Here is a 17,394-nt window from a genome sequence, read left to right as displayed (position 1 = left end):
AAATGTATCTCCTTTTTCATTCTCTCAGCAAATAATTTGAGTGCCTGTTATGTGCCAGGATCTCTTATCAGGTACTGAAGAAAGGAACTGGGTTTTTTGTTATAACACTGTAGGTGGTCTGAGTAGAAATTGATTTTTCAGAGTTATGCTGAACTCAGGAAGGAAGAGCCTATCCCACAAATCAAATAGATTATGAATTATATAGAGAATCCATTCCCAGCAATTTATTATACACCACTGGTTCCCAGAAAAGATTAGTGATTTTAGAATCAAAAAGATTCTAAATTGAGTGATTTAAAATGAGGAAAATTTAATTGAAAGCAGGAGAGAAATAGATATACTAGCTATTTGTCAAGCTTTCTCCTACATGTTAGCTTGATTGTGGAAGGAGTAGCCTTACGGTAAATAACTGATTGTAAGACTGGGGATGGAAATAAGGAATAGTACTTAAGAGAGAAACGAAGAAGAAAATTAGTTAAAAAAAAAAGTATTAGTATTTTATTTATCTAATTTCTCCAGGGAATTATGTATTCTGGGTAAATAATTTTTCTACAGAACCAAACCCTAATTTTAAAAAATATTTGGATGTAAATCTTTCTTTTAAAAAATTCACATACTTCTTTGCCCGATATTTAGGAAATATGAGAGAAATAACCTTTTCTAAGGCTCAGGGTCATTCTCCTGAACATCAGTTATTGATCTCATGTTATATATACCATGCTTATGATACAGTGAATTTCATGTTCTAGCACTGGCAAAAGCTTGCCATTTAGAAATGAAATTTGTTAATAAGTAAAAACAAATGCTGAGAGACAGTAAAAATCATGGAGAATGAAAGAAAGTGACAATGTGAGGGTGGGATATTAACGATAAGTAGGATGGTCAAGATGTTTAGGTGGTTATTGCTTTGGGCTACTTTGTTATTTTGTTGTATGTCTTTGGGCTTGCACTGTTCTTCCATTTCTAGTTGGATTTGGAGAGTAAAGGGAATTTTAGATCTCACTCCCCACCCTCAGTTGCAGTAAAACAGCTCATAATGGGTGAGAATTTTAAACTGTCTCCTCCAAATTGTTTTTGGGGTTTTGGTGGTTTAGAAATTGATTTAGATTGATTTAAGAGTGTATGATAAAACTTATAATCATTAGTTTAAAATATACTTTAACAATTTCAGTAGTACATAGTATACATAGAGTGGGGAAAATCACATCTGCCTTTTAAGAGAATAAAACTTTCTCACTGAGGGGTGTCAAGTTTCAGTTATTTGGTGGCAGTGACCCTTGAGGAGTCAAAAATCTCTGAATTGAATAGGCAGAGGTTAGTGCTTCGTTGGATGAAAATTGATATATTATTTAACATAGGCATTGCTATGTATATTGATAGCTAGCTGGGAACAGATTTGGCTCAGAACAAAAAATATATCTGCTAATGGACCATGAGGTTAAGAAAGCAGATTAATTGAGGAGTTCCATTTGGTATTGAAATACTCTACTGAAAAATTCTGTTTTAAACTTATGAAACAGTTAAGAAAAAAAATCAAGTATGCTGAGTATTGTTTAGACTATTACTAATTTCTTTACTCTTGATGAAGCCCGGTTGCTTGATCTTTATAATGTACCATATTTCTCCAAAAGCAGCAGTGACAGGAGTCAAGACAAATCATGTGGAGATATTATAGCAGGCACCTTAGGGTTTAAACTTGGAAATTTCAAATTCTTCAGTTGTAATGGTGCTCATGTGTTGAAGGGAAAAAGAAAAGCAAAAATATTTTATGGTACTAGTAACAAGTAAGCCTGCTAATCTCAGGCAAATCCACTTACCTGGTAGATCACATTTTACTAAAAGATCTGGAAAGGATGTGAACAGGAAAAGAAACCAAGGAAGATAATTTTGCCTGTATTAATAAGCCATATCTGTTCCACCAAGGAACTTTGTTCTTTACATAGCCATTTCACTATGGTACTACTTAGTGAACTTGCAGAAAGTTTTACGAAGAATAGAGTGGTAAGCTGTGAGGATGTTTCGTATGGGTAGTAGGCAGCCATATCAACAGACATTTATAGAGTTTCACTATGATACCGTTTGGATACTGGGGTTATAGTGGTGAATAAAACAGACAAAATCTGTCGGTTATATTTAAAACAGATTATAAACTGGAAGAGCCACTGGTGTTCTTCTGAGGCAAGATAATTTTCTTTTATATTGATACAAAGATGTGTGTTACCCCGGCCTAAGAAAAGAAAAAAATTAATATAAAATTAAATACAAAATGTCCAACAATTTGATTTTTGTGTCATTGAACTTACAAATATGCTAAATTTTTCAGTCTGCTTATTAACAAGTCAGTGTTTGCTGTTTCATCCATAAAATCCACCTTGAATTAAGGCTTGAGTTCACAGTGAAAGGCAGCATTACCCCCAGTGCCAGAAAACAATGACCTAGAACTCCTTAACTCTTCATAAAAGGGCTTTGTACAGTCAAGGATTACATCCGTTTCACATTAAGTAACTTGGGCCGGATTTGTTCCTTACAAAGCCTTTCCTTGCAGTTGCTATGCCACAGAAAGCTATTGTGTTGCCATGTTTTTGGCACTTGGATCTTCTTATTTGTTATCAACATACGTGAAAAAATACCTGGTGCTATCTTGTTTTTATTCTGTTTCGTATAAAATGTTTAACATCTTTTTGTTACTTATTTTATGTTAGAAATATTTTGAATCATGTTTTAAAAGATTTTGTGGTTTTTTTTGTTCATTTGTTTTACACATTGTTAACTTGAATATTATTTTGTGACTTGGAGGGGTTGAAAAAATTTTAGACTGACTGACCAGAGATGAAACTTTCTGTTCTCACTGACTCTTCAGGAAGCTGTGACACCCACTTGCATTCTCCTGCCAAATGTTTCCCTCTGTGACTTTGGTACATAGTCTTTGAAGCATTGTTGACCAAATTGGCAGTTTGCCCAGAACCCACATGCCCTGTATAATTTGCATAATAAATACCATTGATTTACATACAGTATAGGCTGAATTGTCTCCCTGAATTTAAAGTAAAAAAATTTTTTTTAAAAATTAAAAGTCCTTTTTCCTTACTTACTCCCTCTTTCTAGGTTTTGGGAAGGGGGTCATAGCTGTGTATTTACAGGCCCTAATCAGTTTCCACAGGACTTTGTATTTTGTAAGATGTTTGCTAGATTTCTCTACCCTGTGTGGCATACAGTTTCTTGGCTCCCACTCTGTATGCCCCCACCTCCAATACTGTTTCCCTCTCACTTGCCATATTCCTCCTGATCTTACCTCCTAGTTTTCTCTGCTTTTTATCTTCACATCATATTTTGTCATCTTTCTTCTCTCCTCAATAATGAAAAAAGGGATTATTTGTTATTTTCACTCTGCCATGTGTCTGGTGAGAAGAGGCAGTTTAAATGTTGCATGTTGGACAAATGGTTGATAAACTGGAATACATGAAGCCCAAAGGTGAGCTTCTCTCTGGAACTGTCCAGACCTGGCCCAAGATATTCTCGACCACAGGAAGCACAGGCAGACGAGGTTGATGTCTTTGTCACCTGTCTTCCTTCCCCATACCCACTCTAATTTATTAAGGAATATGCTTAACAATAGTTTAGTAGTCCTAGAATAACCTTAGAGGTCCTAAACTGAACCAGACTCAAAATTCAGTTCTAGGATGACTTAAAAACTTAGTTTTCTTTTTTTCTTCTTTAAGAAAAAAGAAAAAGGAAAGCATAATAAGTAAGCATTTGTATGGTTCAGAAAAATGTTTTAAGTATGTACAGTGTAAAACCTCCCTCCTGCCATATCTCCTATATGCCAAGTTCCCCAGCCATGACAAACAAGGTTACATACATTTTATGTACATCCTTCTCAAATAGTTTTTATGCATATGCAAACAAATATACATTGCTATACATACTATCTTGTATACAAAATTAGCAAAATTATATACTAGATTCTGGACCTTGCTTTTTTTCTTACTTAAGAATAAATCCTCGAGCTCCTTCTATGTAAGTATATGGAGAGCTTTCTCGTTTTATTTTACAGCCACATGATAATAAATTGTATTCATTTTCCATGATTTATTTAACCAGTGCTATTTGATTGATATTTACGCCATGTCTAAAACATAAGACTTTTGTCCTGCATATGTGATATTTTGAAATTGAAAATAAAGCTATACTCACCCTAGAAGAGAACACTTAGGGACTCTACTAGACATCAGGTTTGAAGAGTGCTGAGATCTTACCTAACCAGCTTCCAAGGTTTTGTTAGTGATTTTTACCCATACGGAGTCACATTGTACTTTCTTAAAATTAATGGTAACATTATTCTAATAGCCCTCTCAAGATTATTTAGTTCATAATTTCTGGTGACCACTGTTTGCATTAAAAGGCATTATCTGTTTTATAAATTAGTATTACGTTTTAAAAATTTCTTTCTTTTGTTTCGCCTTTTTTTTTTTTTAAAACCAGATCCTTACAATAAATGAGGATGGATCACTTGGTTTGAAAACCCCTAAATCTCACGTTTGTGAGCACTGCAATGCTGCCTTTAGAACGAACTATCACTTACAGAGACATGTCTTCATTCATACAGGTATTTCTTGAATTAAAGTGGGCTTATGGCCATTAAAATTATTATCTTTGCTATTTTCATCTTCTTGTAAATGTCATTCATTTCTAAGACTTTAGGTAACCTGGCATTTCAAATCAGAGACTTCATAGGCCAGGATGTAAGAAGGAAAGCAGGAAAAACTTTAAATGAGAAAACAATTAGCATGGATGTACAAAATTAGTCTTAATTGGATATTTATCTGGCTTAATGTGTTCTTTTTAGCTAGAGAAACAGTTAAAGAATGAACTATTAAAAGCCTGTCAACATTTATTTTTCTATGTAAGATGCCCAGATGGAGTTTGAAATATGAATTTGGGAATCAAATATAAAAAAATAACATGAAGTTGTGGAGATCAGAACTAAAGACTGATCACAGATCTTTGGGGAAAGATTACTAGACATGTACGTTGAGTTAAGGGGTGGGGAGGCAGACAGAGTAATAAGGTAGATTTGATGAGCTGATAAAATACAGTGTCCCAGAAGCCCAAAGAGAGAATTCCAAGGAGGGTAGGATCAACCATAGCACAACCTTCTGAGAGGATAGAGAGAGACAGAGAGCTGAGAACAAACCATTAGAATAAATAGCAGGGAGATCCTGAGTAGCTTTTCAGAAAGCAGAGTATAAGGGTTAAAGGACAAGTGGGTGGTGAAGAATTTGAGACATAGGGTAGACTACTGAAAGGAAAGGCTCCAACAGAGAGGGAACGTTTGAAGAGACAGGATTAGTTTTTTTTTAAAGGGGATGTTTAGAAAGTTCTGAAGGTTCTGGAGAAAATAAGTGGAAGGGCATAAAGTGGTGGTTAGCCAGGGAGAACAAGGTGGGTGGATCTTCCTCCAGATAAAAAGAAGAGATGTTTAAGACACACTTGGTAACCTGTGGAGTCCTTTCTAGCCTTGTGATTTTTAAATTCTATTTTAAATTGCTTTATTTATTTACTTCTTTTTCCCTTGAAAGATATAAATGAGATTTAATCTCATTTTTGTGAGGTTGTGAGAATGTGAATTTTTAAATCTTGGGGAGGAAATAGAGAGGAAATAAAATTCTGTTAATGAATAGTATAAAAACTTCATGTGGATAATTTGGAATTTCCAGAATTTGGGCTTCTAAGATTTCTCTTTCCTCAAAAATAGTAACTATAAACTGTGTTTTATCCAGTAACTAATTTGTGGATGTGAAATTATTTTAAGGTGAAAAACCATTTCAATGTAGTCAATGTGACATGCGTTTCATACAGAAGTACCTGCTACAGAGACATGAGAAGATTCATACTGGTGAGTGTTGCCTCCCTTACTAGGGTCGTTAAAATTACCATTTCAAATATAGGGAAGAATTTTTAATAAGGAGCAACAACTTGTTGCAAATTTTGTCAGTTTTGTTTCTTAAGAGTATTTATTACAGCTTATCTTTTTTCTTCCTTCAGTAAATCAATGTTAACTGTTAAGATTTGGCTTAATATCTGAGCCTAATAAATTACTTTGAAATAGAGTTTCATAATAGCTTAAAATACGTTTAAAGTGACAAATGGAAAGAAGTTTTTGTGAAATAGCTGTTTCCTTAGATGTTTAACAAGTTTAGAGTAGGTAAAATTATCATTTGCAGTAATTAGCCAGGGGGATGAAGCAAAGTGCCTGAGTCCTAAAATAGCGATACCACTTTTTTCCCCCTTACAGTTTCATGTATATAGCTTACTATATCAAGAGAGTTATAATCTTATAAATTGTAAACGTCCAGTTTTTCAGTCAAGTTGTTAAGGATTTAGAAACAAATATTTTGGAAGATCACTATAAAGGAAACCATACCTTTAAAAGTTGAGCCTCATTTTAGAGCAAACATTTATTTGCATTTATTCTTTTTTTTTTTTTGACGAACGTAAAACCAAGTTTTATATGTAACCTTGATTTAGTAAACTGTCGACTTTTGACATCTCTAAGCATGATGAAAAGTGTTTTAGAATTTATTTCCAGTATTTTGCCTTTTTGTGATGGAATAAAAGAGTTGGTAAATTTGTATAACTTTGGTTCTTACATTTTAATAGAATTGAAAATGATGGTGATAATATATGAATATTGAAAATATTAAGGTTCTTCATATATCTCTATATTAAGTAGTCAAGCAAGTACCTGCCCAGTGTTGTTATTTAGATGTGTTCTCATGGTACCTGCAGTACCTGTGAAAGGGGATCCTTGGACAGTTTGTCATATAGAAGAAGCAAGATTTTCTGCCTAATAAACTTTCCTTAACTTCCTTGGCCCCTAACAAACATGAACATGGCTAGTCTCCTAAATAAAACTTCAGCTGTGCAGCACATCTGTATGCTTTGATGTTCTACTTTTCAAAGATCATTATGCTCACCACCCATTTCAGTTTCTTAAGTAAACATTTTTCACCATTTCTAGATGGGAGTATACAAGGCACTTGGGAGGAAGAACAACGGTATTGATTTTTTTTTTTAAGTCCTGTTATTCCTTTTTTTTTAAATCTATTTATTTTTTTTGTCTGTGTTGGGTCTTAGCTGTGGCATGCAGGATCTTCACTGAGGCATGTGAGCTCTGTGTTTTGGCACACGGGCTTCTTTCTAGTTGTGGCATGAATGCTTAGTTGCCCCGTGGCACGTGGGATCTTAGTTCCCTGATCAGGGATCAAACCCGCGTCCCCTGCATTGGAAGGTGGATTCTCTACCACTGGACCACCAGGGAAGTCCCAACTTTATTGTTTTTTTGTGACTTATAGGTAAATTTAAAGTTTATACAATAATAAAATCCAATCAGATAATGATAAATGAAAACAGTTAAATGTGTTATATGTTTTTAATACCTATTAGATTTTGATGATTTAATCACTCATTCAATAAAAATTTACTGAGCTGGCAGTATTTTTCATGTACCAGAAATAGATAATAAAAGGCAGTTTCCTTGGAGTTTACCTTTTAAAAAAAATTTTTTATTGGAGCATAGTTGATTTACAATGTTGTTAGTTTCAGGTGTACAACAAAGTGAATCAGTTATACATATACATATATCCACTCTTTTTTAGATTCTTTTCCCATATAGGCCATTACAGAATACTGAGTAGAGTTTCCTGTGCTATACAGTAGGTTTTTATTAGTTATCTATTTTATATATAGTAGTGTGTTTATGTCAATCCCAGTCTTCCAATTTATACCCCCCCCCGACCAAATCCCCTGGTAACCGTAAGTTTGTTTTCTACATCTGTGACTCTACTTCTGTTTTGTAAATAAGTTCATTTGTACCCCTTTTTTTAGATTGCACATATAAGCAGTATCATATGATATTTGTCTTTCTGTGTCTGACTTACTTCACTTAGTATGACAGTCTCTAGGTCCATCCATGTTGCTGCAAATGGCATTATTTTGTTCTTTTTATGGCTGAGTAATATTCCATTGTATGTATATACCACATCTTTTTTATCCATTCCTCTGTTGATGGACATTTAGGTTGCTTCCATGACCTGGCTATTGTAAATAGTGCTGCAGTGAACATTGGGGTGCATGTATCTTTTCGAACTATGATTTTTCTCTGGTAGTGGGATTGCTGGGTCTTATGGTGGTTCTATTTTCAGGTTTTGGGGTTTTTTTAAAACATTTTTATTGGAGTATAATTGCTTTACAATGGTGTGTTAGTTTCTGCTTTATAACAAAGTGAGCCAGCTATACATATACATATATTCCCATATCCCCTCCCTCTTGCATCTTCCTCCCACCCTCCCTATCCCACCCCTCTAGGTGGTCACAAAGCACCGAGCTGATCTCCCTGTGCTATGCGGCTGCTTCCCACTAGCTATCTGTTTTACGTTGGTAGTGTATATATGTCCATGCCACTCTCTCACTTTGTCACAGCTTACCCTTCCCCCTCCCCATATCCTCAAGTCCATTCTCTAGTAGGTCTGTGTCTTTACTCCCATCTTGCCCCTAGGTTCTTCATGTCCTTTTTTTTTCCCCTTAGATTCCATATATATGTATTAGCATATGGTATTTGTTTTTCTCTTTGACTTACTTCACTCTGTATGACAGACTCTAGGCTCATCCACCTCACTACAAATAACTCCATTTCGTTTCTTTTTATGGCTGAGTAATATTCCACTGTATATGTGTGCCACATCTTCTTTATCCATTCATCTGTTGATGGACACTTAGGTTGCTTCCATGTCCTGGCTATTGTAAATAGAGCTGCAGTGAACATTTTGGTACATGACTCTTTTTGAATTATGGTTTTTTCAGGGTATATGCCCAATAGTGGGATTGCTGGGTCGTATGGTAGTTCTATTTTTAGTTCTTTAAGGAACCTCCATACTGTTCTCCATAGTGGCTGTATCAATTTACATTCCCACCAACAGTGCAAGAGGGTTCCCTTTTCTCCACACCCTCTCCAGCATCCATTGTTTGTAGATTTTTTGATGCTGGCCATTCTGACTGGTGTGAGATGATATCTCATTGTAGTTTTGATTTGCATTTCTCTAATGATTAATGATGTTGAGCATTCTTTCATGTGTTTGTTGGCAATCTGTATATCTTCTTTGGAGAAATGTCTATTTAGGTCTTCTGCCCATTTTTGGATTGGGTTGTTTGTTTTTTTGATATTGAGCTGCATGAGCTGCTTGTAAATTTTGGAGATTAATCCTTTGTCAGTTGCTTCATTTGCAAATATTTTCTCCCATTCTGACGGTTGTCTTTTGGTCTTGTTTATGGTTTCCTTTGCTGTGTCAAAGCTTTTAAGTTTCATTAGGTCCCATTTGTTTATTTCTGTTTTTATTTCCTTTTCTCTAGGAGGTGGGTCAAAAAGGATCTTGCTGTGATTTATGTCATAGGGTGTTCTGCCTATGTTTTCCTCCAAGAGTTTGATAGTGTCTGGCCTTACATTTAGGTCTTTAATCCATTTTGAGTTTATTTTTGTGTATGGTGTTAGGGAATGTTCTAATTTCATACTTTTACATGTTTTCCCAGCACCACTTATTAAAGAGGCTGTCTTTTCTCCACTGTATATTCTTGCCTCCTTTATCAAAGATAAGGTGACCATATGTGTGTGGGTTTATCTTTGGGCTTTCTATCCTGTTCCATTGATGTATCTTTCTGTTTTTGTGCCAGTACCATACTGTCTTGATTACTGTAGCTTTGTAGTATAGTCTGAAGTTAGGGAGCCTGATTCCTCCAGCTCCATTTTTTGTTCTCAAGATTGCTTTGGCTATTCGGGGTCTTTTGTGTTTCCATACAAATAGTGAAATTTTTTGTTCTAGTTCTATGAAAAATGCCAGTGGTAGTTTGATAGGGATTGCATTAAATCTGTAGATTGCTTTGGGTAGTAGAGTCATTTTCACAATGTTGATTCTTCCAGTCCAAGAACATGGTATATCTGAGGGAGGAACACTCCCAAACTCATTCTACGAGGCCACCATCACCCTGATATTTTCAGCTTTTTAAGGAACCTCCATACTGTTCTCCATAGTGGCTACACCAATTTACATTCCCACCAACAGTGTAGGAGGGTTCCCTTTTCTCCACACCCTCACCAGCATTTATTGTTTGTAGATTTTTGATGACGACCATTCCGACTGGTGTGAGGTGGTACCTCATTGTAGTTTTGACTTGCATTTCTCTAATAATTAGTGATGTTGGAATTTACATTCTAATGGGAGAGATACACATATAAACAAGCCGAGAGTAATAAGTGTTGTAAAGTTTTATACAAAATGCTGTCGTGCCCTGAAGAAGAGCCAGATGTGCAGTCTTTTGAAGACTACATAGGGAAGGCAACAGAGAAAAACTGTGGGAGGCTCAGCTGAGGGGGGTGGGGAGAGAGAGAGAAAGAATGTGTGTCTGAGTCTGAAAAAAGATTTTCAAAACAATACTTAACTTATTGCGCCCTGCTGTTTTCTATTCAGTTCTAGTAGTAAATTCTTTTTTACAGTGCTGATCACAATTTAGTAATATCAGTTTGGAAAAATAATTGTGCTAAGCCATGGGGTATCTTGGATTTCAACAGGTTATATTGGGTAGTTAATATTCATTGAGAATTTACTAAGACCGGATATTGTGCTAAATGTTTTGTTAAATGTCTCATTTAGTCCTCATTAACCTTGAAAGGGAGGCGCTATTACTATCCCCATTTTTTAGATGACGAAGCAGTACACAGAAGTTAAGAAACTTACCGAAATTTGTATAAGCTAGTATATGATGGAGCCAAGATTCCAGCTCAAGTCTCTGCGACTCCAGACCACACAATGTGAAATCACTAACTATGAAGAATGGGACTAGAAGCAGAACGATGTCGTTTGCCTTTTTGAGTTTTTCTTGCTCTACCAGTAAGGCAGTTACTGCTTAGCCTTCCTTTTGGGTTTAGTAACATCTAAAAGGGGTGGAAGCAAAGGCTGGAGTTCTCATGTTATGGGGAAGATAGGGAATTGAGAAGAATCAGGACAAACCAGTCAGTATGGTTCCTTAACAGAGAAGTTTCTTTTGAAGAGAAATGTAGTTTTGCTTCGTTGTCCCCAGCCCCTCACCTCCTAGATGGAACTGATATAAAGGAAATAGATTTTCCTTCTTTACTTCATTGTTCTTGATTCTTTTTTTTTTTTTTTTTTTTTTTGGCGGTACGCGGGCCTCTCACTGTTGTGGCCTCTCCCGTTGCGGAGCACAGGCTCTGGATGCGCAGGCTCAGCAGCCATGGCTTACAGGCCCAGCCGCTCCGCGGCATATGGGATCCTCCTGGACCAGGGTACGAACCCGTATCCCCTGCATCGGCAGGCGGACTCTCAACCACTGCGCCACCAGGGAGGCCCCATTGTTCTTGATTCTTTTTATAGACTCTTTCTGAAGATAGTAAGATATTTTTGTCTTACCAAGTTACTTATAAGCTGTACTGAGCTGGGGATATATATTTAGAAGCACGTATACATTCTCCATCATTTATTATTTTGTCCTTTTGTCTTTCTTTCATGTTTTAAATGGCTTTTATTTTTGGAGAGGAATAGTGCCCTAAAGTTTGCCCATGTCAAGGCTTTCTCTCTCTGTAGGCTCTTCATTTAGAAGAATGCATTGAAATAGTTACAGCAGTAAAAATGTTTTGCATATGTTGTTTATCCATTTTTCTTTTCTTTTTTTCTTTTTTTTTTTTTTAGGCAAAACAATATATTTTTTAATGTTTATTTTTTATTTTTTTTCTTATTACTCATCCATTTTATACACATCAGTGTATACATGTCAATCCCAAACTCCCAATTCATCATACCACCACCACCACCCCCGCCACCGCTTTCCCCCCTTGGTGTCCATATGTTTTTCCTCTACCTCTGTGTCTCAGTTTCTGCTTGGCAAACCGGTTCATCTGTACCATTTTTCTAGGTTCCACATATATGTGTTAATATACGATACTTGTTTTTCTCTTTCTGACTTACTCTGTATGACAGTCTCGATCCATCCATGTCTCTACAAATGACCCAGTTTCGTTCCTTTTTATGGCTGAGTAATATTCCATTGTATATATATACCACATCTTCTTTATCCATTTGTCTGTCGATGGGCATTTAGGTTGCTTCCATGACCTGGCTATTGTAAATAGTGCTGCAGTGAACAAGGGGTGCATGTGTCTTTTGTTTTGTTTTGTTTTTTTGCGGTACGCAGGCCACTCACTGCTGTGGCCTCTCCCCGTTGCAGAGCACAGGCTCCGGACGCGCAGGCTCAGCGGCCATAGCTCACGGGCCCAGCCGCTCCGCGGCATGTGGGATCTTCCCACACCGGGGCACGAACCCGTGTCCCCTGCATCGACAGGCGGACTCTCAACCACTGCGCCACCAGGGAAGCCCGCATGTGTCTTTTTGAATTATGTTTTCTCAGGGTATATGCTCAGTAGTGGGATTGCTGGGTCATATGGTAATTCTATTTTTAGTTCTTTAAGGAACCTCCATACTGTTCTCCATAGTGGCTGTATCAATTTACATTCCCACCAACAGTGCAAGAGGGTTCCCTTTTCTCCACACCCTCTCCAGCATTTGTTGTTTGTAGATTTTCTGATGATGCCCATTCTAACTGGTGTGAGGTGATACCTCACTGTAGTTTTGATTTGCATTTCTCTAATAATTAGTGACGTTGAGCAGCTTTTCATGTGCTTCTTGGCCATCTGTTTGTCTTCTTTGGAGAAATGTCTATTTAGGTCTTCTGCCCATTTTTGGATTGGGTTGTTTATTTTTGTAATATTGAGCTGCATGAGCTGTTTATATATTTTGGAGATTAATCCTTTGTCTGATGATTTATTTGCAAATATTTTCTCCCATTCTGAGGGTTGTCTTTACAGCTTGTTTATGGTTTCCTTTGCTGTTCAAAAGCTTTTAAGTTTCATTAGGTCCCATTTGTTTATTTTTGTTTTTATTTCCATTACTCTAGGAGGTGGATCAAAAAAGATCTTGCTGTGATTTATGTCAAAGAGTGTTCTTCCTATGTTTTCCTCTAAGAGTTTTATAGTGCCCGGTCTTACATTTAGGTCTCGAATCCATTTTGAGTTTATTTTTGTGTATGGTGTTAGGGAGTGTTCTAATTTCCTTCTTTTACATGTAGCTGTCCAGTTTTCCTAGCACCACTTACTGAAGAGACTGTCTTTTCTCCATTGTATATTCTTGCTTCCTTTGTCATAGATTCGTTGACCATAGGTGCGTGGGTTTACCTCTGGGCTTTCTATCTTGTTCCATTGATCTGTGTTTCTGTTTTTGTGCCAGTACCATATTGTCTTGATTACTGAAGCTTTGTAGTATAGTCTGAAGTTAGAGAGTTTGATTCCTCTAGCTCCGTTTTTTTCTCTCAAGATTGCTTTGCCTATTCCGGGTCTTTTGTGTCTCCATACAAATTTTAAGCCTTTTTGTTCTAGTTCTGTAAAAAGTGCCATTGGTAATTTGATAGGGATTGCATTGAAGCTGTAGATTGCTTTGGGTAGTATAGTCATTTTCATAATATTGATTCTTCCAATCCAAGAACATGGTGTATCTCTCCATCTGTTGGTATCATCTTTAATTTCTTTCATCAGTGTCTTATAGTTTTCTGCATACAGGTCTTTTGTCTCCCTAGGTAGGTATATTCCTAGGTATTTTATTCTTTTTGTTGCAGTGGTAAATGGGAGTGTTTCCTTAATTTCTCTTTCAGATTTTTCATCATTAGTGTATAGGAATGCAAGAGATTTCTGTGCATTAATTTTGTATCCTGCAACTTTACCAAATTCATTGAGTAGCTCTAGTAGTTTTCTGGTAGCATCTTTAGGATTCTCTATGTATAGTATCATGTCATCTGCAAACAGTGACAGTTTTACTTCTTCTTTTCCAATTGGTATTCCTTTTATTTCCTTTTCTTCTCTGATTGCCATGGCTAGGACTTCCAAAACTATGTTGAATAAGAGTGGTGAGAGTGGACATCCTTGTCTTGTTCCTGATCTTAGAGGAAATGCTTTCAGTTTTTCACCATTGAGAATGATGTTTGCTGTGGGTTTATCGTATATGGCCTTTATTATGTTGAGGTAGGTTCCCTCCATGCCCACTTCCTGGAGAATTTTTATCATAAATGGGTATTGAATTTTGTGAAAAGCTTTTTCTGCATCTGTTGAGATGATCATATGGGGGTTTTTTTGTTTTTTTGTTTTTTTGTGGTACGCAAGCCTCTCACTGTTGTGGCCTCTCCCGTTGCGGAGCACAGGCTCCAGATACGCAGGCTCGGCAGCCATGGCTCACGGGCCCAGCCTCTCTGCGGCATGTGGAATCTTCCTGGACCAGGGCACGAACCCGTGTCCCCTGCATCGGCAGGCAGACTCTCAACCACTGCACCACCAGGGAAGCCCCTGTCTCTAGGTATTTTTTGATTTCCTCTTTGATTTCTTCAGTGATCTCTTGGTTATTTAGTATTGTTTAGCCTTCATGTGTTTGTGTATTTTACATTGTTTTCCCTGTAATTGATTTCTACTTTCATAGCATTGTGGTCAGAAAAGATGCTTGATATGATTTCCGTTTTCTTAAATGTACTGAGTCTTGATTTGTGCCCCAAGATGTGATTTATCCTGGAGAATGTTCTGTGCGCACTTGAGAAGAAAGTGTAATCTGCTGTTTTGGGATGGAATGTCCTATAAATATCAGTTAAATCTTTCTGGTCTATTGTGTCATTTAAAGCTTGTGTTTGTTTCCTTATTAATTTTCTGTTTGGACGATCTGTCCATTGGTGTAAGGTGTTGAAGTCCCCCACTCTTATTGTGTCACTGTCGATTTCCTCTTTTAGAGCTGTTAGCAGTTGCCTTATGTATTGAGGTGCTCCTATGTTGGGTGCATATATATTTATAATTGTTATATCTTCTTCTTGGATTGATCCCTTGATCATTACGTAATGTCCTTCCTTTTCTCTTGTAACATTTTTTATTTTAAAGTCTATTTTATCTGATATGAGTGTTGCCACTTCAGCTTTCTTTGGATTTCCATGTGCATGGAATATCTTTTTCCATGCCCTCACTTTCAGTCTGTATGTGTCCCTAGGTCTGAAGTGGGTCCCTTGTAGACAGCATATTGTATCCATTCAGCAAGCCTGTGTCTTTTCGTTGGAGCATTTAATCCATTCATGTTTAAGGTAATTATCAATATGTATGTTCCTATGACCATTTTCTTAATTGTTTTGGGTTTGTTTTTGTAGGTCTTTTTCTTCTCTTGTGTTTCCCACTTAGAGACGTTCCTTTAGCATTTGTTGTAGAGCTGGTTTGGTGGTGCTGAATTCTCTCAGCTTTTGCTTGTCTGTAAAGCTTTTGATTTCTCCATGGAATCTGAATGAGATCCTTGCTGGGTAGAGTATTCTTGGTTTGAGTTTCTTCCTTTTCATCACTTTAAGTATATCATGCCACTGCCTTCTGGCTTGTAGAGTTACTGCTCAGAAATGAACTGTTAACCTTTTGGGAGTTCCCTTGTATGTTGTCATTTTTCCCTCGCTGCTTTCAATAATTTTTCTTTGTCTTTAATTTTTGCCAATTTGATTACTATGTGTCTCGGCGTTTTTCTCCTTGGGTTTATCCTCTATGGGGCTCTCTGCCCTTCTTGGACTTGGTTGGCTATTTCCTTTCCCATGTTAGGTTGGCTATTTCCTTTCCCATGTTAGGGAAGTTTTCAACTATAATCTCTTCAAATATTTTCTCGGGTCCTTTCTCTCTCTCTTCTCCTTCTGGGACCCCTATAATGCGAATGTTGTTGAGTTTAATGTTGTCCCAGAGGTCTCTTAGGCTGTCTTCATTTCTTTTCATTCTTTTTCTCTTTTCTGTTCTGCAGCAGTGAATTTCACCATTCTGTCTTCCAGGTCACTTATCCGTTCTTCTGCCTCAGTTATTCTGCTATTGATTCCTTCTAGTTTATTTTTCATTTCAGTTATTGTATTTTTCATCTCTGTTTGTTCTAGATCTTTGTTAAACCTTTCTTGCATCTTCTCGATCTTTGCCTCCATTCTTTTTCCGAGGTCCTGGATCATCTTCACTATCATTATTCTGAATTCTTTTTCTGGACGATTGCCTATCTCCATTTCATTTAGTTGTTTTTCTGGGGTTTTATGTTGTTCCTTCCTGTGGTACATAGCCCTCTGCCTTTTCATCTTGTCTGTCTTGCTGTGAATGTGGGTTTTGATCCCTATCCATTTTTAAATTGTCAAGTAAGTAATAAGTCACCTATCAACTGAACCTCAAAGGTTGTTTGGTGAGAAGAACTACCAGTTCTTACAGGCTCTGTTTTCCTTATAGCCTCCCTCATCCTTTTGGGTCTCATTATACTGTCACCTCCAGTCTCCCAGGCCCCAAACCTATTGTCTTTTCCATTTGCAACATGGTTAAAAATCATTACCTGCTTGGCTGCTCTTGTTACTAGTAAAGAAATCTTCTGTGGCTTTTAAAAACCAGGAACTTAGCTTGATTTGGTTTTCAGATCAAAAAATTTTTAACTCAGCCTGGACAGGTTATTACTTAATTGTTTGGGCTAGCCTATGAAGTACCATTTTAGGGGAGAGTACCAAGGCTGATCCCTGAACTTCTGGTTAAAGCTTTGTTCCTTTAGCCTAAGGCACTGAAACTGTCAAAATGCAGATATCCTTGGGACTGCTATTTTTGGCAGTTATGGGAGATTTATATCTTTTGTGAATGTATTATAGATCCTTTACTTAGAGTATGTTTTGGGGATATGGGAGAGAAGGTGAGGACTTGAAGCCAGGGTTGAAGATAATCCTAATTGATCATTTTGGTTAGGGTCAGGATTACTGGTAAGGTATACAGCCAAGGTTGAACATTTGTCACTGGCAGATTTACTATGTGATCAGGTACCTTTATCTAAGGTGCCTTTTCTTAGCATTTTTTAATGCATATGTAAAAAAAATGTTAGAATGACATATCTCCAGTTGCATGTTCTTTTCTAGTCATTTTGTCACCACTTTAAGGAAATGCCATCTTATTGCCATGGGTAGGGTGTGTTGGTTTGATGAGTAAAGAACTTAAGTACAGTTTTCAGTATTTTAATTTTATATTAATTTTCTGAATTCCTTTAAATAGTAAGCTACAGAATACCTATTCTAATATTGTGACTGTTATAGCAAATTATGGCTGTTTTTTAATAGTTATAGCACTTTTCATAATCTATTTTTTATTTCATTAGTAAATGTTAACAAAATTATTTCCATATATAGGTAAGTTTTTATAAAATGATTTTCTTCCCCAAAATAAAAGGGATTTTGAAAATAAACCAAATCATTGAGAATTATACATATTCATTAGGT

The 17,394-nt window shown here is 36.6% G+C and overlaps 1 protein-coding gene across 1 annotated transcript in view; it reads left to right on the top strand.

Moving 5' to 3' along the window:
* ZNF148 (zinc finger protein 148) overlaps positions 1 to 17,394 on the top strand; it is a gene marked incomplete at its 3' end in the record, with an annotated part of 87,727 nt that overhangs the window by 43,362 nt on the left and 26,971 nt on the right. Inside the window, exons 5-6 of the mRNA XM_079704282.1 lie at positions 4,483 to 4,606; positions 5,813 to 5,896. Of these exons, the coding sequence (XP_079560408.1) occupies positions 4,483 to 4,606; positions 5,813 to 5,896 (208 nt within the window). The remainder of the gene's footprint in view (positions 1 to 4,482; positions 4,607 to 5,812; positions 5,897 to 17,394) is intronic.

This window comes from Hyperoodon ampullatus, assembly GCF_949752795.1.
Source record: "Hyperoodon ampullatus genome assembly, chromosome: 5".
NCBI lineage: Eukaryota > Metazoa > Chordata > Mammalia > Artiodactyla > Ziphiidae > Hyperoodon > Hyperoodon ampullatus.
This window is presented reverse-complemented; position numbering and strand designations above follow the sequence as displayed.